We start from the raw sequence: 26,988 nt of genomic DNA, 5'->3' as shown, positions 1-26,988 counted from the left end.
TGTCATGTAAAAACCCAGATCTCTCGGTTGTTCCTCATTTTTCTGTCCCCCAGCTTGTGTCCACAGTGCAGACGAGATATGAAGGAGCTCTGCTCTTTAGATGTGAGCCTGAAAGGTGCTGTGGCAGAATTTAAAGAGCTCCCAGGGCTGCTGACAGGTGAGGCGTTTGGGAGAGTTGTTGCAGGGCCGTGACATCACCGGTGACGCACGAGTGATGCGAGCTAAAAGCTAAAGCAGCATTAACGTCTGACTGAGCAGTTCTTTGTTTTCAGCCGTCAGAAAACAGCTTTGCTGACTGTGATGGCAGACAATGCCTCCATGTGTTGGTATGTCTCGGTGACCTCTAATGTAATTAGCTTCATTAGAGAGCCTTCAATAATGATTTCATTTCTTTTATGGTTTGTCTTAATTGCAAGTACATCGAAACAACCTTCGTATCTGATTACATCATCCTATTTGATGAACGTGGAAACAAAGAGGAGCTGTCACAGATGTCACAGCAAGTTTACTGATTTCTTTGCACACCATGAACTAATGTGCACCTTTTTTATTGCATCGGTTTTTCTTTATTCCACATAGGGCCACAAATACATCCGCAATCACTAATGTTCACAAGTTGCACCTCGACCAGACCAGCAACAAGCGTCTGGAGAATCGGCCACTCTCCTGGCAGAGGGTATTTAAATCGGTCGAGAGTCTGATATCATCTATACACAAGTTAATCTCAGGTGTCACCACTTTACTAAGGTCTGCAGGAAACTGTCTCCCTGAGAGGAGAAGAGACGAGTCAGTGCTTCCTGACCTGTTCCTAACATCCTGAGGGTGAAGCCTGCCATGAACTACAAACTGCTGGAACACCAGTGTTCAGTAATCAGAGTTACTGAAGCCAGTTTGACATCACCGTGGACTCAGAGGCTTTTTATGGTCAGAGGAGACACAGATTGAGCCACGTGGCCACAATGACTAGAAGCATGGTTGGAAGGCGTTCAAACCTACGACTACTGTAAGAACTGGGCTGTTTCCAGAAAATGGAGAGAATAATGAAGGACTACCTTTCAATTCTTCAGCTAGAATCAACAGCTAGACAGTTGCAACCAGGACACAAAGAGAAGAATGAACCCAAACACACATCTGGGTTTGGAATGGTTAGAGCATGCTAGCATCTGAAACAGCCTATCAAAAGGCCTGACTTTAGCTCGAGTGAAAATGTTCTGACTACGCTTAAACGTTAGCTCCACACCAGCAAACCAAACTATTTAAACTAACTACACCACATCTGCCAAGAACAGCGACCAGCTATCCAGCCTGAATTACTCCAGATGCCTGTTGATGGCAAAACATCTGGACTTTGCACTGCTGCAGGTGCAGAGATGGTTAGTAACATACACTAGCTGGTCAACAGTTTGTGCTTTTAAAAAGGAAAAAGCTGTGTTGATTCAATGAAGCTAACATTTGTGGGTAAACAGAGCAGAGGGTCTGACCCTGTGCCCTCTGTGTGCGTTTACAACGATGAAACAAACACAACTTTAACAGCACATGGCCACATTTGTCTGACCGGCTTCACGTTGACTTTACCTGTATAGAAGATGCTGTCGAACTTTTCCACAGATCCGTATGCTTCATATGAAAAGAGCAGGCCGATGTCTGCAGCTTTAATTTAACTCAGCATACAAATAACAAACAACAACATGCATTACTGTACAGACATCAGGAGCAGGGGCCAGCAGATCGTACGAGGCTCTGTCAGGGCGGGCTTCCATCAGAGGCTGCAAAGCATTGTGGGACACAGAGACACACTGACAGGTGGGAAATTTTACACAGACGTCAAAGTTGAATGTGACAGGACGCACGCGGGGAAGTTTCATCTGAAGGCATCAGCCAGTGCTCCCAGTGCTCCCAGCATTATCAGCAGTAAATCATTTTACACCCACATATTTACTCAGTCTTTCCAACACTGGTGTTTCTGCATGTGTGCCTCTGGCTGCAGAAAGACATGAGGGTTATGACACTGAAGCCTTTATTTCTGTTCCCTTTAATCTCCACAATTGCCATGTTCCCAGTGTTCCCAGTGTTCTTCTGTGGGTTCTTGAAATGTTCTTGAAAGTCACTACAAGTCAGTGCACGTTGATTATAGTGATGAGCTGTTCATGAACGAGCCGACCTCAGTCAGGAAGAGCTGAAGATTCAGCTGCTCAGCATCCAATGTGGCCAATCACACGGAGAGACAGACTGGGATCATACCATTATGTGAAAGTGGGTAGATGGGGGTAGATGATCCAAAGACAGCGAGTGTAGTGGTACAGGCCGAGTACACAGAGAGACAGGGGTTCAGATTTAAATGCAAGCAAATATGAGAAAATGAAGAAATGAGCCAAAGGAAAAGGAGAAGCAGCTGTGTTAGTTTTCAGTGATAGAGGAGACTGTACAGCTGAGTGAAGAGAACACAAATATTCATCAGAGCAGGGTCGACAACAACAACAATGAAGTCTAGGAGCCGTCACCTGTCCCCCTGACCCTGGATCAGCTCTGAGCAGAGTTTAGTTTGATGACGAGCTGGGAGAGATGACTTCGAGCTACTCGTTCTTATAAAGCACTATTCTACTGTCCCAGAGCTCACAGCTCTTCATACAACATGCCACACTCACTCACACAAGCACCTTTTAGTGCTTCCTAGCTAACCTCCACCCACACTGGGGGGTGCAGGCATCACTAACCTCCTGATCAGTAGATGCTCTCCCCCTTGAGCTACAGGGGGGAGAGCAAACTTTGGTTCAGGCTTCAAATGGTAAATGGACTGGTTGTTATACAGCGCTTTTCTACTCTTCTGAGCGCTCAAAGCGCTTTACACAACCTGTGCATTCACACATTCACACAAGCACATTGATCTAATTCACACACATTCATACTCCGATGGATGCATCAGAGATCAATTTGGGGTTAGTATCTTGCCCAAGGATATTTGGCATGCAGACTCGAACCACCAACCTTCCGATCAGTAGATGACCTGCTCTACCGCCTGAGCTACAGCCACCCCTGTAGCAACATGTATGTTCTCCTCATTTGTGGTAAAGCCATAAAAAATAAGTCTTTAATGAAAAAAGTAGAATAAGAAAATTGCTTACCAACTTATAAACCATATTTCATATTTGCTGAATTAGGCTAAAATAGAAGGCATCAGACACTAGCTGACGGGAGCCGGTTCATTAGTGACCTGAGAGGTTAACAAACAGAGCCCAACTAAACACCAAGGCTGAGTGAAAAATACCAACATGGAAGTGTAAAAACTGCAAACTCTGAAAGCCACTTGGTCCAAAATTAAGTCAGACTGTCAGCGTCAGCAGGACAAATAACATGTTTACAGCTCAGTACATCAGCTGGCCACATCATTGCTATTCTATTTTAAACTGTAGTGATGGTGAATTTGTGTAAAGCTCCTCCAGATTTGATGCTGTGCTGGCACGGACCTTGGTCTTCGGTTCACCTCACAGACTTTCCAATAGGATTCAAGTAATTGCTTTGTGCAGGCCAGTCATTAAGGTTCAGTCTGGACTTCTGAAGCTCTTCACAAGGAGTGACGTGTGATTGTGTTCGTTTTGGTGTTTGAAGACGAGCAACAACACAGACCCAGTTATCCTTCTTTATTGGAATATATCAAAATCTACAAAATCAGAATGCGGGCAGGTAGTCTGACACAACACCGTCCATAGGTGATGTTAGGATGTTAAGTGTGTGTGGTGTTTTTTAAAAGCTTAAATTGCCCATGTTTGATCAGCAGGAGATAATGTAGTATAAGCATAACAGAAAACACCAAAGGGCCATTTTCACAGAGGGGTGGGCATCTATGAATTTATGAATGATTTTCCAGTCCTGCTGCACCAACCATCACAAACTCCATCCTGGAGCTGGACGCTTAGAAACTTTCATTAAAACAAGCTCTGCTTCACACTGGTGCACGTTTGGATTCCCAGCAGCTCGCCCACCAGACGAACACAGGCCCTTCGCTCTACAGGTACATGTAAGCCTACGTACTTAAGATGACTCAGCTTAATAAGAACCTGTGGTCTTCAGTTAGTTTACTGTACACCGCCCAGTTTTGTTCAGACACGTTGTGGTTGAGTGTAAGTAGAGTAAAAACAATCAACTTTTAATTGTAGCAACATGAGTGGAAACATGCTACAATGTTACATGCGCCATCTATCCAAGTCTTATCCCAGAGTGTGGAAAAAACAACTCTTGTGCTTTAATGAGGTCTGTCACCATTCAGAAAGCCTCCTCTGAATGTCCTCTGACTGAGACAGCGCCTGAAGTAAAACCCTCATTTCACTGTCAGCTTCTCTATTCCTCACCCACCTGAAACCAGCTATCATCAGCAAACTAACTTCCCATGAAGTGCTGCAGCTCAGTTTCCACTTCTGCTGCACAGCCTGAGCTGCAGTGGTGTGCTGGAAAAATGCAGTCAATGACAAAGCAGGCACATAAGCTACGGCAGGTCATCCACACTACTGACAAACCACGTTGTATCATGTGAGATGCGTCTTAGTTCACATCATGCGTGTCTCCAAATATCTTCTGTAAGTATTTTTCAGTTGGTTTTGAGTCCATGACAGGATTGGTGATTCATTCACAGAGCCACATGCACACCATGGTCAGCACCTTACCAACACTGGGTCTATGACAGGGGTGTCCAGCTCCAGGCCTCGAGGGCCGGTGTCCTGCAGGTTTTAGACGTGTCCTTGAACCAACACAGCTGGTTTAAATGGATAAATTAGCTCCTCGACATGTCTTGAAGTTCTGCAGAGGCCTGGTAACGAACTAATCATGTGATTCAGGTGCGTTGACTCAAGGTGAGATCTAAACCTGCAGGACACCGGCCCTCGAGGCCTGGAGTTGCCCACCCCTGGTCTATGAGCATGCTGGGTTAGATCCTTCCATCTCTGATCAGACTGTTACCAGGATGACTTGTCCTGCAGCAGTACCCACACATTTCTGCACAATGCACACGCAGGTCTTTGTGGATCACAAGCACATTCACACACACACTGCAGGGTGCACGCATCACAAATGTTGATCAGTTCATCAATAGCAGACCCAGATACTTGTGCAGCAAACAGGCGCTTGCACCACAGCAGGACGAAGCCCAAAAGAATCCCCATTTAACGAGTGCTGTAATGTGGAAGCTAATGAAAGGGCTTCATCTGCATAAACTTCAGTCTTCAAGCCTAAAGACATGCATGGTTCCTGCATTGATGCTCCTTAGCTCAGTATCAAGCAGGGTGCTGCAGAACAGTTTACTCTGCAGGATCGATACTGGTTCTTCATTTAGAGAAAAACCAGAAACACCAGTTTACCAGGAATGTGCAAATATTCAAACACATGTGGGACATCAGCTGGCAGAGGTGCGTTTGACAACTTGGATGTCTGAGACCAGGCCAGCGTCGCCATTATAAAAGCGGTGTGACATCACACCCACTCTGTACGCGGCCTCGCCTACGGCTGTAGTACAAGTTTGATGTTTCATACACTTTCACTCAACTTTATACATGTTTCTATGATCGAGTTAAGAAGTTAGTCTGGCTGCAGCTGCAGTCCTGTGTGTGAAACACCACGTCTGCACCAGCTCCTGACACAGCATCAGGTTATTTGCTGTTTATGAACGTTAGAAAAGATTTGAAAGAAATCTATTTGTGCTTTTGAACCATACAAACAAACAATGAGAAGAAACAACTCCAAATGGTTTCATTGTTATTACACCCGATCAGCTGGTAACTAAATGAGCCGACCAGTCCCATCTTTCTCTTTTCCACTCGCTTCTCCCATTTCTGTCTGGTTCATTATCCTGACCTTCGTCCTCCAACACACACAAACATCTCAACTGTTGATACAGAAAAATATAACCCAGACTCACAGAGCTCCAGCCATGTAGTCATGCAGCAGGGTTTGTAGTCAATGAGCCCGTTGAGTCATACGGATGACCAGCAGGCGTTTTTATTCTTACAGCGCCTGTCTGGTAGACGCACTACGAGCCTGGCACTTTGCATGAAGCTGCTTCCCTCCACAGGTTTACATGGAGCCAGCATGTCAACAGAGTTTGACCCTGGATTAGTATTATTATCATTACTACTACATTTCTCACGCTTTGATGATAAAACTTCAGTAAAAAACACAAGTTGCACAGTGTTGGAATGTCAGCAGTGCTGGGAAAACTGCAGTCAGTGGGAGCATGTTGAAAACCGCCGACACAGAAGGTTTGTTTTAGCAGACATCCTATCATGTCAGCTCAGTTTATGGGCCTCTGCTGCTCGGCGTTTCACCCAAACAAGCTGACAGAAAACACCGCACACATGTAACGGCCCTGAACCCCACGGCTCTGCAAACGTCACAGGCCCGGGTCCCACATCTTCACAGGACTAAAACTAACACGGCCCGGGGCCAGATTTACAGCTGGGTGGAACAACAAGCTCCATCTGGTCTGTGTCCAAAAACTGCAGGGGCAGGAAGAAAGCCTCTGAAACTTCGGAGGAAATAAGTAACAAATACACGGCCATTGTTTGAAATACTCGTCATTCCCTCGCCGTAGCAAAGATATATCAGATTTGGCGTTTTCAAACAAAGGTTATATGAACAAGATGGGAGAGAAGCCAGAGCTGAAATCTATGGAGGAATTCCACAACAGCTTTTATCCAACCATGCAGATTTTATGTCAGAGAGACCAAGAAATTCAAGGTCATCTGAATAATACTGCTCTGAACTGAGTGCCAGCAGGTAATCCACTGTAACCGTGCATTACATGCATGCACCCGCAGACTGATTAATCCCACACGTATGCAACTGTGTGAACAGAAGATAAAATAGTGCTGCTGTAATACCGTTTATAGTTATAAAGTCCTAAACTCCTATCTGTGAGTGAAAACTGCCTCTGAGTGTGTCAAAGACACAGATGTACTTACAGTCCCAGCCAAACAGACACGTTCTACTGATGGCGTCAACAACACTGTTAAAGCTGTGGCCCAACATGTCGTCATCTCCATCCTGCCTCCTGATACGTCCACGCCGGCTAAATTTGTCTCTGGACGCGCTCATTAAATGGTAAATGGCCTGCATTTGTATGGCGCTTTTTTCTAGTCCCTAAGGACCCCAAAGCGCTTCACACTACATTCAGTCATTCACACACTGGTGATGGAGCTACATTGTAGCCACAGCCACCCCGGGGCGCACTGACAGAGGCGAGGCTGCCGGACACTGGCGCCACCGGGCCCTCTGACCACCACCAGTAGGCAAACACGGGGTTAGTCTCTTGCCCAAGGATAGTTGGCATGCAGCCAGGAGGCAGCCTGGGATCGAACCACCGACCTTCTGATTAGTGGCTGACCTGCTCTGCCACCTGAGCTACAGCCACCCTACATTAGCACACATACATACTACAACTAAGGGTGGTCCTAGATGTCTGCGCATCTGTCCATGTCTGCGCTTCTATCTATGGACTTACAGGTAAAAACAGAGCAAACAGCAGGCCAAACAACGCACTTCCTCTAGACGGTCTTTTAAGCAGACTGCTCTTTCGTCACCTTGGTTTGGGCTAAAGTTAACGATTGGATGCATGTCATTTACAACAGCTGCAGGAGTCTTTATTTGAACAGAAAGTAAATGTAGACAAAATTCCCTGTTCTGTGTGCACATGTTTGTGTGTCTGTGCAGCTTGCCACCATCAACACTCTTTGCTGATGGACACTTCCATCAGACTAACCTTACCGGCTTGTCTCCAAGTCAGCAACTCTCTGTTTCAGCTGAGGCTGTTTGTTTTGTGATTACAGGTGATTACATTAGTGCCTGGAGCTGCCGAGCTGTGCTAACCTAATGTGAATTTTAAAAAGCTACAAGGCTGATAAAACACCGAACAAGGCTGCTAATACCATTTCTAACTTCTGGAAAAGGTATTTGGCTCCAAGCTAAATGTGAATGTCACACAAAAGGAACACCAGATTAAAACAAGCCGAGGAGACGACTGATGGCTTCTGACTTCAAGCCAGAATCTCAGCTCCAGCTCACACAGACTGACAAATACAGAGATGCAGATTTGACCCAATCAATGCTTCAGCTAAACAAACAAGTATGTAAACAAGCTCCTACTCATCCTGATGGCTCCAGTTTTGCTATGCTAGCAAATTCAGTGCAGCTGTACCAGTCTGTGACTTGTGAGCAAATACTGTCACCAAAAAGGCCGACACCGCTGCTCACAGCTACGAGAGGAAACCTGAAGACAGGAACATGACACTGGAGTCCAGCCACAACGAGGCGGTGTACAACACTTCTTGATGCAACTTTATAGCTTATGTCTACACATACATATTGACAGAGGCTGTAACAGCAGATGATATTTGATGCATGTCTTTTTATTGGCCTGTTGCAACTGGAATCAACCACTTTATTCTACACACTGATTGCATGTGAACGCAGAGGTCCAGGATTATCGTGGTCTATGCCTGGCGCTTCAAGACTCTACACTAACTTTGGGGCTTCAAGGTGCAAGTAAGGATTTGGTTGTAAGTTGACAAAAGGTTTCCTTCTGCTCATATCTGAAGATAACAAATTATCAGAACTTTGCCAAAAATGAATACGTAAACACCTTAGAGTCTGAGGCTCTGCACAAACATCACTCTACCTGGTGTTATTAATCCACTGCTGGGATTTGAAGCCCATAAACTTATTGCTCTAAACAGGAACTCTTGTTGGGGCAAGTGGGAACACGGGAACTCTGAGGACAACAACGATCTTATTTCAGTTAGTTCACAAAGTAAAAAGAAAGCAGAAAACAAACACTGGCAGTGACTATGAGCCGAAATCTGTAATACAGCCAATTCAGCGTGAAAAATCCACACAGGGCCTACACGAGTCCCCGATGCTCTGCTGGGTCTCACTGATGTTTCCTCAGTTGGTATTTGGATGATGGTGCTGAAGAGCTTTGTCCGATTCCCATCGGAGTGCTCACAGCAACCTTGACGAGCGCAGCATGCGGTCAGTTGCAGGGCGTGAGGCTGCAGTGTTGTTCATGTATGTTGTTGTTTACACTGACAGACCCTGGTGCCAATCAGGCTCCAGCAGAGATCGATGGCATTGATGGCTCACAGGTCGACCTGAGCACCGCTCCCTGACCGCCCACACTCAGCTCAGCTGGTTAACCACAGACACCGGGGTTAACGGTCCAAAGATTAACGGGCTCGATAAACGATGACTCAGCTGAAACGGGTTTGTCTCCTAAACACATCTGGGAGGACACGCGCGTGCACGCCAACACACGGGACTCCGCGGCTCAAACCTGCAGAGCAACAACACAAATCTAGCTAGCCTAGTTTGCCTGGCTAACGCTAACGACCTGCTGTTGCTTGTATTGAAGCACATCCGCTGAAGGACCCCTGTGTGTTTTTCCTGTTAAAGCACGACGGCCATGTTTAAATAAGATTTCTAAAATGAAGTAACCGGTTGTGTAGTTAGCCAGTGTGCTAACTAGCTGCTAGTAGAGGTTTAACGTGAAGCTAACTCACCTCATACTGGATGTACTGCTTCCTCCACTCCGGGGTGATGTGAGCTGACAGATGCTCTGTGAATTTCATGTCGGCCGCGGCGTCAGTCTTCCTCTCCTACCGTTACTGTAGCCGGGAGGCGGCAGCGGGAGGCTTTCGCTGCTTACACAGCGACTCTCATCCAAAGATTATGCTCAGAGAGGTGCCCTTTTGTCTTTACGGGTAACCTAGCTAACTACCGGCACAGCATCTCCGCTGTCTCAAACACACTCGACGAAGTGTTCGCGGAGCTGCATCTCAGCTGAAGATAAAAACCGTAATTCTGTTTTTATCGCTGTGTTTCTGGAGGACAGGCCAACAGTGTTGGCGTTAGCTGGGTCTTCCTCGCTCGCTGTCGTTCATCCTCTACCTCTCTCCACCTCCTGTCTCCCGCTGCGTTCGCGTGCAGTGGGAAATATAAGAACGGGCCGAAGATCGGCGAAGGTAAAGTAGTGGTGGGTGTAACGAGGTGTGGCTTTCTTCGTGAGATGTCACCAGATGTGGGGAGTAAACTGGTCGTTTTTAAGCTTAATGGTGAGGTAATGAGCTGGCTTAGAGAGGACTCAGCGTCATAATGTCATCACATTTAAATTTATCGAATGAGGCCAACGCAGAAATGCCATAAATGTCACATTTTTAATGGCAGGCTTCCAGCTGAAGTCTTCCCTGCTCTTTGATACAGTAATGATTTTCTTATAGTCTCAGTCACTAGTTTTATTCTTACTGAAAACAGCGTTATGTTTACTCTGGAAACGAAGGTGCCCATTAGAGTTAAAGAGGAGACACCCGGGTGTGCTTGCTTATGCATCTGTAATAGACACGTAGGTAGCCAGTGTGCCTGTAGCATCCTGTTTCACAGCATGATCACACTACTTTCACAACTCGAGGATTCGTAATGGCAATGGTGATGGTGACATCATCATCACCAATAGGTGACATCATCATCTTGTCTATGTTTCATATATAATCCACGTTTTGTTTTGATTAAAATGTCCTACAAGCCCTCATCTGTGTATCTTAAAGCTAAAAGCACAGGTTATTTTACTGTCAGTGAGACTTTCTACCAGCATAAATAAAGGATAGTCACTTTGGCAAAAGCTGATTGCAGCTTCTACTTTGTGATGGGAATGTTCTTTCAGGCTTAAAAGGACCTGACATCATGCATGAGAGATTTGTTCGACCTATTACTGACAGACAGACAACAAATGATTTATAACAGTTTAAATTCCTGCCATTTGACGCTGAAAAAGCTTTTGATTCTGTTAGATGGGAGTTTTTATATCGGGTTCTAAAACATTTTGGTTTTAATAACCAGATTATCAGTTGTTTGAGGTGCTTATATAATTGTCCTTCTGCCAGGATAAAGGTTAATGGGGACGTCTCAGGTTTAGTTCTTCTTAAAAGAGGGTGTAGACAGGGCTGTCCTCTTAGCCCTGCTCTATTTGCACTGTTTATTGAACCATTGGCACAGGCTATTCGACAATGCGAGGAAGTTACAGGAGTTACCATTAACGGCAAAGAGTGTAAGGTTTGTCTATATGCAGATGATGTCCTGGTGACTCCTACTAAACCTGACTTTAGCCTACCAATATTACTATCTTTGCTCAATACGTATGGCTCATACTCTGGTTACAAGTTAAATCTTCATAAAACTCAAATTCTTACCTTTAAATATAATCCAGATAAATATATTCTAAAACTCCTCAAAGAATAATTGGAGTAAAAACTTAATTAAATATTTAGGGGTTCAATGAATGAATAAAAATGACGGTATTACCTAAACTGCCTTATTTATTCCTGGCATTGCCTGTCGAGGTGTCCTCTAGGCAATTTATCGAATGGAAAAGAATGTTCTCAAATTTTATTTGGGGAAAACACAGACCTAGAATAAAGTATAAGACATTGTAATTATCTAGAAATAAAGAAGGCATGGTCTTCCATGTCTAGAAAATGATTGTCAGGCTGCACAGTCAGAGTCCTGACTGCATGATGCGACTCAACATGTGACGCCAAATGGAAAGAAATGGACCAGGCGGAAGTTCGTGTTCCCCTTTCGACTATTCTTGGAGATAAATCATTGATACAGTCATTTTTAAATAAGGTATCCTACTGCATAAATGTACCAGTAAGTATCTGGTTCAGGGACTTTAAAGATAAAACGTTTGAAAGAGATGTGAGAATACTACGGTGACCAGCATATGATACAGCCCTGCAAATATTGACAGTGGGTTTAAAAACTGGTGCAACCTGGGTGTCACTGCATGCTGGAAAATATCATCTGAAAAAGGTTTAGATACCTTTCAACAAATGTCAGTTAATTACAACTTGGAGAGAGGTGATTTTTTTTTTAGATATCTCCAATTAAGATCTTATTTTAATAACAATATTATGTCTAAGGAGAGAAAATCTCTAGTTCAGATCTTTATAAACATATCTAAAGGGAAAGTGCTAAAAAAACCAAATGTCTATGATATACTCAACACTACAAACTGAAAGGAAATTGTCTCCCACCTATATTAAATGGAGAAATGGAGAAAGAGGCTGAAATAGAGCTATCTGAAGAAGATTGGTCTAATATGTAAAACTACAGCCACTACTATGAAATCAGGCGGGGGCCCCTTGCTTGATTTAAATGCCATGTTGACATTAGAACTTCATTCATCTTTTCCCAGTTTTCTCCAGAAAGTAAATATTTCCAACATAATGCTGTGTGCCTGGAAATTCAGCTAAACTGGTTTTTACAGTCATTGATTTCAGTGAGCTGTAGATTCCAATGACACTTGAATGCCACATATATGACGTTGCCACCTTTGGAACCGAGTGACGTTTTTTTGTTTTCCGTATTATTATTTATTTATTAATTATTTATTTTTGACCAGCGGAACGTTTGCGCATGCGCTCTCCGTGTTAGCGCCTGACTCGATCAGATGCGGATTTATTTTGAAGTATTAAAAACAAATATGAAAACACAACACGGGGACCTGCTGGCGTGTAGTAAAATGAGATGATTGCATATGTTTAATGATGACACCGCATCAGCCAGTAATACTGTGATACTGGTTATTCCACACCCTCACTCAGGCAGGAGATCCACGGTTCATGTTCGAGTGTTTGTCTGCAGTCAGACTCTATGAGTCGGTGCGCTGCTGTTACCTAAAACACTCAGCTGGGTTAGGAGCGCAACGGGAAGTGGTCGCGAGCGTGGAGCCGTGTCAGTAACCACGCGGATGCCTGGAGTCTTTGGACTCGACAGTGTGTGGAGCCCCGCTCTCTGGAAAGCAGTGTGGCTAATCAGGCTCTGGGTAGTGATTCAACAAAGTGATTCTCCACGCTGAGCAGCGTTATCGTGCAACCCACGTGGAGTGAAAGACATCAGCGCCATCTGGTGTTTGAACAACGTTTCGCATGTTATAGGGTTGAAGCGTTTAAACGGTTTAACTTCATGGTTATTGGTTAAATGACTGACCTGTGACAAAATCACAGAAACAGCGCAGTGTGAAGGAAAACACAACACACGCACAACATGTTCTGTTTGTGGAAGGAGCTCGGAAAGAAACACGCCTGGACAGCTTGTTGAAGAAGCTTCTTCAGCTCTAAGAGCAACAGAGTCCCACATTTGAAGCCCTATGGGAGTGTCCCCAAGAGGGGCGTGGACCCCCTATTGATCCTCTGCCTAATCGAGCCAGGGTGTGAAAACAGGTGTGGGTCACAATCAGCCATGGTCTCAGGTGAGCCCACGTCTCATGTAAGTGGGATCTGCGATTGCATTTTAAATATTAAATATTGTGCACTGGCTGCAGTGGTCATGTGTATATCCAGCTGATTGCTTGTGAAGCTCGCACACAAGAATTTCACTCACATGTGCTGTACCAATGTACCTGCACATGTGATGTGACAATAAAAGTGATTTGATTTTGATTTGATTGTGAAGGATTAATATGACATGCCTTGTCTGTGTAAAGACACAGAGAGACTACATAATCTGTGTGCGTTTGTGTCAGCGTGGATGGAGCAGAGTGGGTGAAACACACAACGAGCGTTTCTGAAATCCTGGAGACAGCTGACAGACCCCCGTGGAAACATCCAGAGACGCAGGGAGACTAAATGCAGCTCAGTCCTTGCTGAGGATTAACAGGCAGCCCGGCTCAGATTAGACTGGCTTGTATAACGAGGACGTTTAGATGTAAACAAGCTAAACAGAATATTAGAAAGAGTGGGCCACAGGAACCTGCTCCCGTCAGGCTTCTGCTCCCACCAGTTTCCTTCACATGAAATTAAGTGACTGCAGCGTTTAACGTAGCCAAATGTCGTCTGAGACCGAACACACGAATACATCTGTTGTTATATCGCTGGGAGCGGCAGTGAGGCCACGCTGCTCTGTGGCTTCCTTGTTATACAGTAAATGTCCCAAAAGTGTTTCTGGTGGAAGCGTGCACGCTCTCTGACCTGCTGATTTTAGCCTCGCTGTCCAGGTGGCTGCTCACTGCTCACCTGGTTTTTATGTGTTATTTTCAAACATCACGTTCATTGGTTAGTGGATCAAATGTGTTTGGATCTACTTATGGGTGAGAATGATTTATTAGATTAAAAATCTCAGTCCACTAATACAGAATAGAAAGTAGAACATTATTACCATATGAAACATTACTCTGTTCCCCAGCAGAGCCTCACTCGGGCTTACTTTAGGTTTTCACTGTAAAAAGCTTTTTCAGCTGCTGAAGCGCAGATTTATGGACACTTTGGTTCTTCACGGTGTGCAAGTCCATTTCAGGCAGAGGAAAGAATTACCACTTTGTATTTGGATCCAAATATTTTATTATAGAAATCACACAGAAGTCAGCATTTACTGTTATTACACGTACAGCGAGGGTGTTTCTGCAGTGAGACAGTCAAGTCAGCGCACTCCTGGTCAGAGTCATTGTCCTGCTCTGTGCACACATGCATACATAAATAAGTGCACAGCAGCTTTTACTGTAATCCGGCTGCGGTGGAGCAGCAGAGGCTCCTCTCTTGGCATTCACCGCGTGCCTTAATTGACTGATTTTAAATCAAGGTCCACTGTGAACACTGAGGGAGGAAGCCAGGCGTCACAGACAGATGCTGGTGATGACCTTTAGGTTAAACTTTCTGTTCAGGTCCATTTCTCTCTCACACATGCAGGTAACATGTACAGGTCTGTAGTACTCACACAGCTGCCGTGGTTCCTGTGAGACTCACTTTTTTACCTGTAGTGCTTATTTCCCTGCTCACCTTGTTCCTTTCTGTGTCCTTCACAGCAGCTGTGAGCTGGTAACACCTGCCTGCCCAACAAACGCAGTGAACAGCAAAAAAGAGCTTTTTCCTGTCAAGGACACATCAAGCAGGCAGCCATTACACAGCAGAGCCCGGCTGCCAGGCTGGAGATCCGATGGAGCCTCATCAGAATGTAAACAGATGGAGGAGGATCACTCGGAGTGAAGATGGAGATGCTGTTAACAGAAATCTGTTGCTGTTTGTCTTTTATGCTAAACTGTCATTAGTCCTTATTAAATCTGCATAAGTAACGCTATATTCTGTTCACAGTGATGTTACACAAATGTGATTACACAGTAGTGCACTGAATGGCGCACGTATGCCATACAAACACAGCGCTACACACAGCGTCATGAAGCGCACACAGTGACAGGCACACAAAATGTCCCTCTCGGAATGTTACATAAGAGCGCGTTTTGATCAGGATTACACCCGCCGACGTTCAGTGGAGCAGATTATCGCAGCGTGCAGGCCGGACGGTGCAGCGACCGCCTGTATGCTCCAACAAGGCCCACAGCACCGCAATCTGCCAGACAATAAGAGCTCGAAATGTGCGCGGACAGAGAAAGCAGCCTTAGATACACCAACACACATCTCAGTGATCAATAGGCATCATCTGCGCTTCCATTCACAACACAAACACATCAGAAGCCACATCGCTTATAATACCAGGACGGAGCTGGCTAAATATGCAGAGCCTCGATATCTGCAGTGAAACGCGGAGCCGCGCGTCTCCTTGTCGCATTATCTTCTTCAGAATCCATCCTGGAGCCTCACATCCTCCCTCTGCTGCGCTCCTCTCCAAAGAGAGCAGCACAAAGAATAAATCAGAGGTGAAAGCAGTAAAACCTGCTCCCTGCAGCCAGCCTGTCCTCTCCTCCCCGAGAGAAGTGAGAACGATCTCGGTTAATTGGTCTGAACAGACGACACGGATTAGTTAAAGGAAATCAAAGTGTTTGGACTCATCCTCCTGGACGGGCGGGCGGCGGATTACGCAAAGGACAAGGCAGGGCGGGGTGACGTCACCACACAGACAGATGCACTCCTCTCTCACACACGCGCGCACACACGCGCGCACACGCACAGCTGATGCTGCCTCATTATTTGGTTTAAACTCTGATTTAAACGATAAGAATAAATGTGTTGGTTCAAATCTTTATGTGACTGGCTTTACAAATATGAATGAATTTGGGACACTTAGGACTCCTGCAGCTCTCAGCCACAGCCTGGATTCTACATGAAAGACATAAACACTGTTACACAGTACACAAGGAACATGTTGTGATGTCAGAGACCTAAACCCAGTCTGCGTTTTCTATGTTTGAACTTATTGGAAGAAGCAAAAACAATCAAACAAATCAAATATGACAGTTTCGCTGCAGGAAGGCTTTTCTCACAGGCTGTTATCAACCACAAGTCAACCAAATTCTCTCTCAGCTAATTACACAAAGAACACAAAGCCAGGCAGCGTCCACCCGTCACTCAAAGCTGCTAATGCTGGACAACTTTACATGATGGTGGGTCGGTCTCTGTGTCAGTATGTGGGAACACCAGCTGAGGCACAACAATCACCTCTTAACACACTGACTTAATTGTATTTGTGTTGATTTGTAACAGTGTGTGTACATGCGCACTGATGTCTGATGAATCGCTGAAGGAGTTTTTTAAATTAAAAATCAAACTGATGATGTAACCAGGGTCATTTGGCTGGCTGGTTGATCCAGTGAGTTTCAGAGAGGTGGGTCCAGTAAAAACACCACGAGGCCTAAAAGTATACAGGCTGCACGTCACAGTATCTCTGCCTGTGCTGCACTCATGTCGTATTTCTTTGAGGGAGTGCATTAAAAATACTGCTTTAGTTTTGCATCATATTCTGTGTTATAGTAGTACTTTGATTCCAACTGTACCGCTGTGATGTGCTCTGAGGCCTGTTCTGTTGGTTGGACACTTCCATGTGCAGTACTTATATTTCAACTGAATCTCAATCACATCAATCAAACATTGGCTCCTTACACTGATGCTCTGTCATCACACCTTTTACAGTTCAGTTCACCTCAAGGCACGTCATGTTGTCAGGTAGACCCTACAATGATAGGTACAGAGAAAACCCAACAATCATATGACCCCCTATGAGCAGCACTTTGGCGACAGTGGGAAGGAAAAACTCCCTTTTAACAGGAAGAAACCTCCAGCAGAACCAGGCTCAGGGAGGGGCGGGGCCATCTGCTGTGATTGGTTGGGGTGAGAGAAGGAAGACAGGATAAAGACATGCTGTGGAAGAGAGACAGAGATTAATAACAGATATGATTCAGTGCAGAGAGGTCTGTTAATACATAGTGAGTGAAGAAGAAACACCCAGTGCATCATGGGAATCCCCGGCAGCCTACTGCAGCATCACTAAGGGAGGATTCAGGGTCACCTGGTCCAGCACTAACTATCTGCTTTAGCAAAACAATCTACATTTAATATAACAAGTTTAATATAAACATATGGCACTGAAGAGTCAGTAACCTTTTGGGACACCATGTTCTTCCAGAACAGCTTCAGCAGATGCTCCAGGTGTGCTCCAGGTGTTGTGTTGCTCATTTGGTGGTTTGTTTAAAAGAAGTAGCATATCGATCTTCCAGAGGTGTTCAACAATCAATCCTGAATCTTTTCTGTGTTTTATCTTCTAAGCTTTGAAGGACAGAACAGAAAGAAAGCTGAATAATATTTTTGTCAAGAACAGAAGGATGTTGGACTCTTTTTGTCACGGACCCAGTTCCAGGGATTCGGGGTCCGTGAGCAGTCTGGACTACTATTGTAGTTATTATCATTATTATTGTGGTTATTGTTATTATGGTTGTGTCTGCTGTCCTGTTTTCCGTGTTGGTGTACTGTCAGGTGTTTATGGGTGTGTGCATGTGTGTGAGGGTGCGGTCGTGGCAGGCACTTCTAGGCCTGGTGGGTGTGGCCCTGCCAGCTGACCGGTCCCACCCAGGAATCCACACACACCTGGCGCCGATCAAGCCTCGTCAGAGGAGCTTCAAAACAGTGTGGCTGAGAGCTCCTCGACGCTGGATCGTTGAGTGACTTCCTGTCAGTCTTAGTTTATCGTGCAAGGTTAGTGCAAGTCTGCCGTTAGGTTTTGTACTCACGACTGCCTTTTGTATGCGTGTTTCTCAGGAGGAATTGTGGCGACCAGGAGGCAGCACACGGACAGTACACAGGGAACGGAGACAGAGCACGGAGCACGGGATAAAGGAGAAGACACGGAACGGGAGTTGGGATCGCACGGGGAATTTATTGTTGTTTGGATTGTCACCACTGTAAATAAACGCACTGCCTTCAGCGCCAAGTCCTGCATTTTGGGTCCTCATTTCTCACATCCCCACGGTCTGCCAGCCAGACCGTGACACTTTTTGACCTGACAAACTGTGACTCGTCACTGACACTGTGTAATGATTTCCTTTCATTCTCAAAGGAGATTTGCCAGATCTTGTGAATGAAAATGATTTCCTGTAGGAGGACATTGTGGCAGAAATTGCTTTGGGAACGGAGCTATTCAGACCTCGCAAGTTGGAAGCAATCTTTGAGAGCTGTGATGCTTCATGAACTGAGTGAACTGCTGCAGCACTGGGAGTCGGTCCAGCACCGATGTGATGCAGTGATGGAGTACCACAGTGATCATTTAGAAGTGATGTGGGGCGCTCAGAATCAGGTGGATGGTGTCAACGTTCTGGTCAAACTGAAGCTTGTTTTACGTCACAATCCCAAAACGGCATCGATGACAGCTTTGAGTGTTGGCAGCAGCTTCCTGGAAAGTTCAATGTGCATCGCTCTCTGATGTGATACATCAGAACACATTCATCAGCTGGAGCGCTGATGTTGGCTGTATGCAGTTCTCTGTCTCCCTCAGTCCTTCTTCATGTTTCATCATTACAAGTGTAAGCAGGTGTAGTGGCTGCATGAATGCATGCATGAAACACAGACTGGTGTCATGGCTTTCTGCTGGGAGAAATGAACATGTTTAATGTTGCACGGTAGTGTCTTCATCTCAAGCACATGTCCTAAACCTGACGCAGCAGCCTTGGTTCATATATTTAACCAAAGACTACGTGAGGAAGCTGGTTTCCTCTTCAAATGAACACGTGTTGTACGGGTAAGAGCGTCGTGTCAGGTGGTGGGATCGTGTAGTTTGACGTCTGGATCACTGGTGTTTTTTTAACAGGTCAAATGAATGGATCATGCTGGCTCTCCCATCAGTGGATGTTAAACATAGCCACACAGTCAGGACAGTCTCTGACTGATCAGAGGCTTTTCCAACCCTTGGATCATATAACAGTCATCTCCGGCACGTGTGTGTTGGTACAGAAGCCCTACTCTTAAACTTAGATGGTGCTGAAACAGCTTGTTTTACACAGACTGGACCGAGGCTTCGACACGATTATTTAGAACTGAGAATCATGCAAAGTTAATCCAGTAGAGCCAAAGAATAAAGTATGGACCCTTCACAGGCTTTTTCACGTTTCCCTGATGTACCTGAGAAATAGAATTAGCAGCGTTTCACACTGATGCATTTACTTTACACAGACGTTTGTCACATCACAGACAGAGCCTTCTTTTTGTCTTTGGTTAATTAGAAAAAAGCAATGCTAACACGATGTGCTTGGATCCGTGTCAGGCTTCAGAAATGTGAGCAGTGTCACAAAAACAAACCTTCCCCTCCTAAATATCTCAGTCATTACCCAAAGTTTGACAAAATTTCTGTTTCTTCTTCTTTTCTCGGTTTGGACATTATTGCATATTTGTATAAAATAATTCTGTTGTATAACACGTTGCATCAAACTCAGAGATGTGATCTTTTTTATCATTTATCTAAAATACTGACATATAGCCCCTTCTCAGTTCAATTATCTTCATTGTTGCCTGGCTGGTTGGTAATGCCGCGTTCAGCCAACAAATCTGCATGAAACTGTTAGTTTGCTCGTGTCCATGTTGGTGCATCAGTAACTACAGCAGAGGCTGTCGCTTCTCACGCAGGGCCAACATGACCGAGCAGACAGAGCATGTAAGCAGACAGCAGGTGGCAGTCTTTCACTGGAGACCAACCTATGATCACCAAGGGCTGATAAAAATCTGTCTTTTCACGTGATAATAATCACATACGTAGCGTATTGTCTCCACATCAGTATCGTCAGTGCTTCACCTTGATGGAGGCGTCCTCGGCTACGAAGCTGCTCACATGTCCCTCCAACCTTCCTCCAGGTAATCTGATGTCTAATTGGCTAACTGGAGCAGATTAAGCTAAGACCAGGAATAGGACTGCGCGTACACACACACACACACACACACACACACACACGTCTGCATGTGGCTTTCCGTTAGACAGTAAGGTCAGTGTAGCATTACAAACATAAAGCCATAAGAAGGAAACGCTCTCCTCTCATCTTCCTCACGTTATTAATTCTGTTCAGGGGCGCCTCAGCCGGCTCATAGCTAAACTCCAATGTTACAAGTTCTTGGAAAAAGTAACACTGTGGTGGAAATATTTCTGTGGGAATGAAATGAGTCACGTGGAGAAACAAATCTGTTCCAAACAAGCGCGTCCAACAAAGAAACGAGTCCTCAGCGTCTTCATTAGGACACGTTTGCTTATTGACACCCATACTTGTTTCTTTTGGACGGACTTGAAGACCTTGTTCATACCAGTTTGGACACACCTGCGGCGCAGCTGGGTGAGCAGGAGTCCCGGTGTCCCTCTCTCACTTTCCTGTCAGTTTTCACTGCATCTGTCTAATAAAGACAAAAATATATTTTAAAAAAAGAACAGAAAGTTTGGATGCAGCTTCTCATTTGATCGTTTTTCTTTATTTTCATAAGTATTTACACTGTAGCAGACATCACAATGTGGAATTAAACCAAAAAGTCTGAAAACATGTTTTATATGTGAGATTCTTCGAAGCTTTGCTGTCCCGTTCTTGTCCCAGCACAGAAACAGAGACACGTGGGAAAAGTGACATCTCGTTAAAATGAGTCTGTGTGAGGCTCATCCAACAGTAATGCAGTCTAATGGTGTGGAGGTCTTCCAGTCAGTGGTGACAGGCCCACTAACAGCTGTGACAGCACCGTGTGGGGTACGGAGCCCCTTTAGAAATCAATGCATGTAAACTGTAGGGCGACCCTTGTATCTGTAGCCATTCTAAACATTTCTGTTTAATAACCAAGCAAACACTTGATTAGAAAACTAAGTGATGCAAGTGCAGACTTAGCTAGCGGCCTGTGGAAGTCACAGTTCAGTCAGGCAGCTCAGACATTTGGCACTCAGGACTTTCCACCTTTGGGTGATGGGAACACACCACAGTGCAGTCCTCCATGCAGACCCAACCCAGCTCATCATAGCACAAACACGCAACGTGTGCAAGAGGGAGGCCACTCAGACACGGGAGGGAAATGCCATCAGCATAAATGACTTTGTGGTGTTACTTTTGTAACGTTCACGCTGATCGTCAAATACAAATAAGCAAACGGTGCATTTTGTAGCAGCCTTGAAATATATAAATATATATAAATGTATATAAATATATATCCCGTTTCTGTTACTGGGAAAGGGGGGTTTCTGTTTAAATCCAGCTCCAGCAGGCTTCGGCAGCGCGGCCGGTGATGTGTGCGTGCGCGCGTTTATGTGACCATTGACTGAGCATGTGCGAGGCAGCAGAGAGATTATCGCTGCCACGACTCTGGGCTGCCCTGTATATCTTCTACTTGCTGGAATATTCGTTGTAGTTCAGGCATGGAGGAGCGGAAACCTCTCGGTTCAGGCCGTGGAGCGGAGCGGAGCGACTCGGTTTGGGGGGACTTTGGAGACTTTACGCATGCTCCTCGTCAGCTGCGGGCGGGGAGACTTTAAAGTTGGACGCTTTTCATTTACAGTAGTGACGGAGGTGAAATGATATTCTGTAGTGAACTCTTGGTATTTTTGGAACATCTGAAGTGGTCTCACAACAGATAACCAAGAAGAGGACAAAGTCACTGTGACGCGACCATTCCCACTGTAACAAATGGCAGATGGATATGAGCAGGCCAGCGCATCAGAGTTTATTAAGGGTAAGTTTAACATCAGTCCTGGGATGTAATACTGCGTAATGGTTTCTATAAGAAACTACAGCCTGCAATATTTCCATGCGCGTGACTGAGAGCGCGCGTGGACATAAATACACAGGACTGAACTGCTCGTTCACTTTGGCTCATTTGTTCTTTCAAACAAAGCTAAACCAGCGTGATTCAGTGTGAGTTACACTGACCACGATAGTCTCCATCAGGGGGACACTAACGAAACAAGAGACGAGGACATTTCTGATTATTTTGTAGGTTCTTCATCAGCATTGTTGTGGATCAATAACTCTTGACAGGACTGTGGGGCAGCTGGTCGGCCTTTGGCCTGGAGGATGCTGGATCGTTTTCAGCGGTGTCTGCTATAATTAACATGATATAAACTGTAATAGCTGTGCATTAAGACGGTAACAAGAATCCTGGTAAAGTGAGTCCGTGCAGGTCCAGGTCAGCTTCACAGCCTTTACACAGCGGCTCGTTTCCAGGAATAAGTTTTCTCTTTTCAGCTATCACTGCAGAACTTGCTTTCCAGGTTTACTGAAGCAGCCTAATTACTCATGAGTACATGTAGAACTATATGTAGCTGAAAGGTTGAAACTTACAGGCTAACAGTTGGGGCAGGTTGTAGCCCAGTGTCCCACAGCTCACTCACTCATAGAGTCAAATATTACAGTTTAGTTAAAGTTTATAAAGCCATTGTTCCCTGATCTGGTAAAAAGAAGCATTTCAGTAGTGCGAGGATTAAGTTTGGCTAAATCAGGTTAAGTAAGCAGCACCAGTGTGTCACGTAAGGGCAGGAGATTTGGGTCCTGCCTCGGTTTCAGCAGCAGTTAATGAGGGGAACTGATCCTGTGCTGTAACCGAGACACCAAAAATACCTGGATGCAGTCAGCAGCTCGGTGTGATCGGGACAAGAGAGCGTTATCGCCCTGTATCCTTGACCTGAAGCCAGGACTGTGTGTGAGGCTGAATGTAACCTGTGTGTGTGTGTGTGTGTGTGTGTGTGTGCGTGTGTGTGTGTGTGTGTGTGTGTGTGTGCTGTACACCACAGACCGCCTGTACTTTGCCACTCTGCGGGTCAAACCTAAGAATACAGCCAACACACACTTCTTCAGCACGGATGAGGAGCTCATATATGAAAGGTAAGCTGCAGCCGTAATCTAGTCTGATCCCCAATCATGACGTGTCAACAGTCTGCTCCTGCTCCCTGTCAGCACACGCTCCTACAGATCCTTTCTTTCTGATGCCTCTTTCGTAACAGATTAACTTTGTTTGCCTCCGTTTTTGTTGTTTCGTGTCCTTTAGAAACTCCTTTGATCTCATTAATATCCCACCTGTTCATTTCAGAGAGACACGCCTTTTGACAGTCATGGTCCTGTCCTTCCTTGACTTCTCATTACTGGTCTCTGATTACCGTTATACTGTTAGAAGATGTCCACGGCTCCACCCGGAGGGATGGTGTCCTGGTTCAAACTATGGTTTTCTGGTTGGAGTTTACACGTTTTCTCTGCTTCAGTCCAAAGACATGCACGTTCATTCATGTTAGGTTAACTGGTCATTTAGTTTAGTCCAGTTTTATTTGTGTAACATCAGTTACATCCAGGCCCTTTGTAGGTAAACAACCTACAACATTAGAGAGAAAACTCTAATTGGACAATTCCCAGTGAGCAGGGCCGGGAACAGTGGGACGGTAAAACTTCTAATAGGTGGGGAGACCCTGAAAGGACTTCTTACAGTGTCGCCGCCTGGATGTGAGCAGGAAGCTGCTTCCTCTCAGGACAGCTGCTCTGGCCACCTCGAAGACTATCAGAACCTGGCCTGATGAAGCCTTACAGCAGCTGCAGGACTGTCTCCACACCACCAGGACATTTCTGAACATCCAGACCTGGAGGTGTCACCTGGTCTATCCCAACCACAAGCCCTGGATGACCGGGGACCTCCACCGGCTGCCTTCAGAGTGAGTGACGGTGCAGCGAGGCCTCTGAAAGGCCAAATGACACTACAGGTGGAAGATCACCTGGACAGCAACAACAGCAGGCAGGTGTGTCAGGAGGGCAGCACATCACCAAGTACAGGAGCAGTCAGAGCTGCCCCAGGTGATGCTTCACTAGCAGAGCAGTTGAATCACTCCTTGTTTTGAAGTGCAGTCACCAGAGGCTCGTATCAATGAGTCCATCCTCACTGTGGAGGAGTGTGACATGAGACGCACGCCGTCAACCCTCCAACAGTAACAGCTCATACGTCAGTGAAGAAGACATGAAGTCCACATCCTTGTGGAGAACTTCATCGAACCCTGTGTCGTCATGTTGATACATGTGCACTGTTTTTCCCATGAAAATGTCTGTTGATGTATCACCAGCGTGACTGATGTCATAAACCCCTGTGAACCATCTGGTCCCGGCCTGTGGTCATAACCCCTGACTGAGCACGCACGAGTTCTGGTTCCTTAAACGATCTGCATCTATTTTAGGATATAAAATTGTTTTAATTACACACCGATGAGAGACAGATCAGAGGTGAAACAGCCTCGGAAAAATGTTCCATCTGTGCGTTTATATGTGCACCTTCACACTGTGGAGCTACAGGCCATCCCAGTACACAGGGCTGGGTGGAAACTGGTTTCCAGCATTTCCTGACCTCTCAGGACTTTTAAGGAACTCTAAGATCTTAAAGCTCAATTCAGATTTTTGGATCAAATCAGATGTTTTTGTCTGCTCGTTCACTCTACAAATAAAATGCGGCAGCAAACGTGCTCTAGTGTGAACGCTCAAAGCGGCCGCATGCGCAAAAGCAGACGTCACACACAACGCGCTCTGTTTAGACCCAGAGCAACAGGATGTTTGACTGATGGCCTTAATATAAAGACTTTGGACTTCACGTTTCCCAGTTTTTGCTTTAAGTTATTTACATAATAATGTAAATAACCTAATAATGATCCTTATTGCTGTTTTAGAGGAGCGGAGCTTCAAAGGATCAGAATCTGCAGATTATACAGTACAAATAAAATGTTCACATTTCTCCAACGTTGTCTTCCCAACAGTTTCACTGGACGGACAGGAAGTGTTCACCATGTCTTCTCCGGAGCTGATAGTTGGCGTCTGTCTTGTGTCAGTGACGTAAAAGACGGATTTAATGCGACGTGACCATCAAACAGCAGTCGCTTTCTAAAACATCAGATATGTATCGGATTCAGCACCACATACCAAAGTGACCCAGGTCGGATTTGAAAATATCGGATTTGTGCCGTTCACACTGTCACACCATGATCGGATAGATGGTCGCATAGGGTCAAAAAATCGGATTTGATGCGCTTTCGCCTGCAGTGTGAACGTAGCCAAAGTTCCTGATGCTCAACTCTGAGCATCAGTATCATGGGATATATCACAGTGTCAGAGTGTCTGTCACAGAGCGGGTGTTTGAGCTGTGATTAACCGGGTAGGTGGTCCATGGGTAAACCTGAGATGGCTTTTGTCACGGCGAGTGGAGGAAATAAAGGAGGATCCAATTGCAGGCAGTCGTGAAGGTGGTTTATGGAACACAGAGCACAGGGAAAAAATGGCAAACGAAGATTAAACTAAACTATACTGGGAATAACTAAACTATACTGGGAATAACTAAACTACTAAACACAAAGCAGAAGACGAACATGAAGGAGGGGGGGCAGGACACACGGGTGAAACATGGCAGATACACAGACGGACCAGCAACGACAGAAGACACGACTTAAATGCACTCAGAGAAACACGGGGAGATTACACACAGGTGGAAGTAATTAACGAGAGGAGACAAGGGAGGCAACACAAGAGATCACTACACAAAGACGCAGACTGGACACACATCAAACCCACAGCAAACATGGGAACACAAAACCTGAGAGCAAAACCAGAACCACAGAAACAATAAATAATAATAATCAACAAAGCACCAGAGAAGAAAAACGATCATTCAAAAACAAACCAAAGCAAGAGAAGTCAAAATGCTGCGTCGACCCCGACGTGACAGCTTTCAGTGCTTGACAATCTTTGAAATCCTCTTCCTGTCATTCGTGCTGTTGGCCGACTTACTGAATATGATGATGAGTAATCTGGTATCAGGCTGTGGTGTTAGGGACAAAGACGGACTTGCAGCCCTGCTCGTCTGTCACGTTCCAGCCTTGGTAATCGTTTTCTTTTCTGCAGCAGACAAACAGGATTTGAGTTGGTTTCATTGAGTGAAACAAAGCTGTGAGCTTCCTCTGACTCCATGTCTGCATTGTGTGGGTGGAAACATCCAGATAAAGGTCCCGAGGTTTTCTAACGGAGCATTTTATTATGACCAGATGAACAATGTCACTGTCTTCACCTGTCAGTGGGTTTAGTTTTGTGTGTTGTTGTGTTGTAATTGTTGAGAGCTCCTCCATCTCTCTCACTGTGTGTTGCAGTTTCTATGCAGACTTTGGGCCCCTCAACCTGGCCATGCTGTACAGATACTGCTGGAAACTCAACAAGAAGCTGAAGGTAATGAAGGTCTTCAGACTCAGGGCTTTGTTTGCTGTACAGACATCGTTTAGAAAACGCGTTACGCTCTTATTTTGAAAGGTCTTTGCTCTGATGGTGTGTGTGCACTCCTCTGACAGTAGACGCTTATTTTAAATGTATTAATGCACATGTGCTGTTTTCACTGATTATTGATTATCATTATTGGTTTGTAGTCTTTCACAATGTCTAGAAAGAGCCTGGTTCACTACACCAGCTACGACCAGAAGAAGAGAGCCAATGCTGCTGTTCTGATTGGTGCCTATGCTGTAAATATCCTTTCATTCGTCCATCACATCATCTGATTGCCCGTCTGTCTGTGCATTATGAGTTATGTCGTTTAACTCTGCCCTGTAGGTGATGTATCTGAAGAGAAGCCCAGAAGATGCCTACAGGACTCTGATAGCAGGAAACAGCACAGGCTACATGCCGTTTAGGTACAGGCTGCTGCTTTCTACGAAACAGCGCTTCATGCTGGGCTGTTGTCCTTACATTTACTGAGACACTGTCTGTTAAATCCAGCTTGGCTTAGC

General features: G+C 45.3%; 2 protein-coding genes across 4 annotated transcripts in view; one reads left to right on the top strand and one right to left on the bottom strand.

Moving 5' to 3' along the window:
* LOC146614288 (solute carrier family 53 member 1) overlaps positions 1-9,911 on the bottom strand; it is a 39,069-nt gene extending 29,158 nt beyond the window's left edge. For both annotated transcript variants that reach the window (XM_085376951.1, XM_085376952.1), the window contains exon 1: positions 9,540-9,911. In XM_085376951.1, coding sequence (XP_085233077.1) covers positions 9,540-9,608 — 69 coding nt within the window. In that variant the 5' untranslated portion in view covers positions 9,609-9,911. The remainder of the gene's footprint in view (positions 1-9,539) is intronic.
* Positions 9,912-21,889: 11,978 nt separating this feature from the next.
* The window catches only part of LOC146614287 (dual specificity protein phosphatase CDC14AB-like), a 14,416-nt gene continuing 9,317 nt past the window's right edge, over positions 21,890-26,988 (top strand). For both annotated transcript variants that reach the window (XM_085377914.1, XM_085377913.1), the window contains exons 1-5: positions 21,890-21,935; positions 22,993-23,083; positions 26,362-26,437; positions 26,632-26,724; positions 26,813-26,892. In XM_085377914.1, the coding sequence (XP_085234040.1) occupies positions 21,890-21,935; positions 22,993-23,083; positions 26,362-26,437; positions 26,632-26,724; positions 26,813-26,892 (386 nt within the window). The remainder of the gene's footprint in view (positions 21,936-22,992; positions 23,084-26,361; positions 26,438-26,631; positions 26,725-26,812; positions 26,893-26,988) is intronic.

This window comes from Diplotaxodon limnothrissa, linkage group LG18 (assembly GCF_057381915.1).
Source record: "Diplotaxodon limnothrissa isolate DT_005_m linkage group LG18, D_limnothrissa_male_GT1.1, whole genome shotgun sequence".
In the NCBI taxonomy this organism is placed as follows: Eukaryota; Metazoa; Chordata; class Actinopteri; order Cichliformes; family Cichlidae; genus Diplotaxodon; species Diplotaxodon limnothrissa.
The sequence above is the reverse complement of the archived record's forward strand: the minus strand, read 5'-3'. Positions and strand labels throughout refer to the sequence as shown.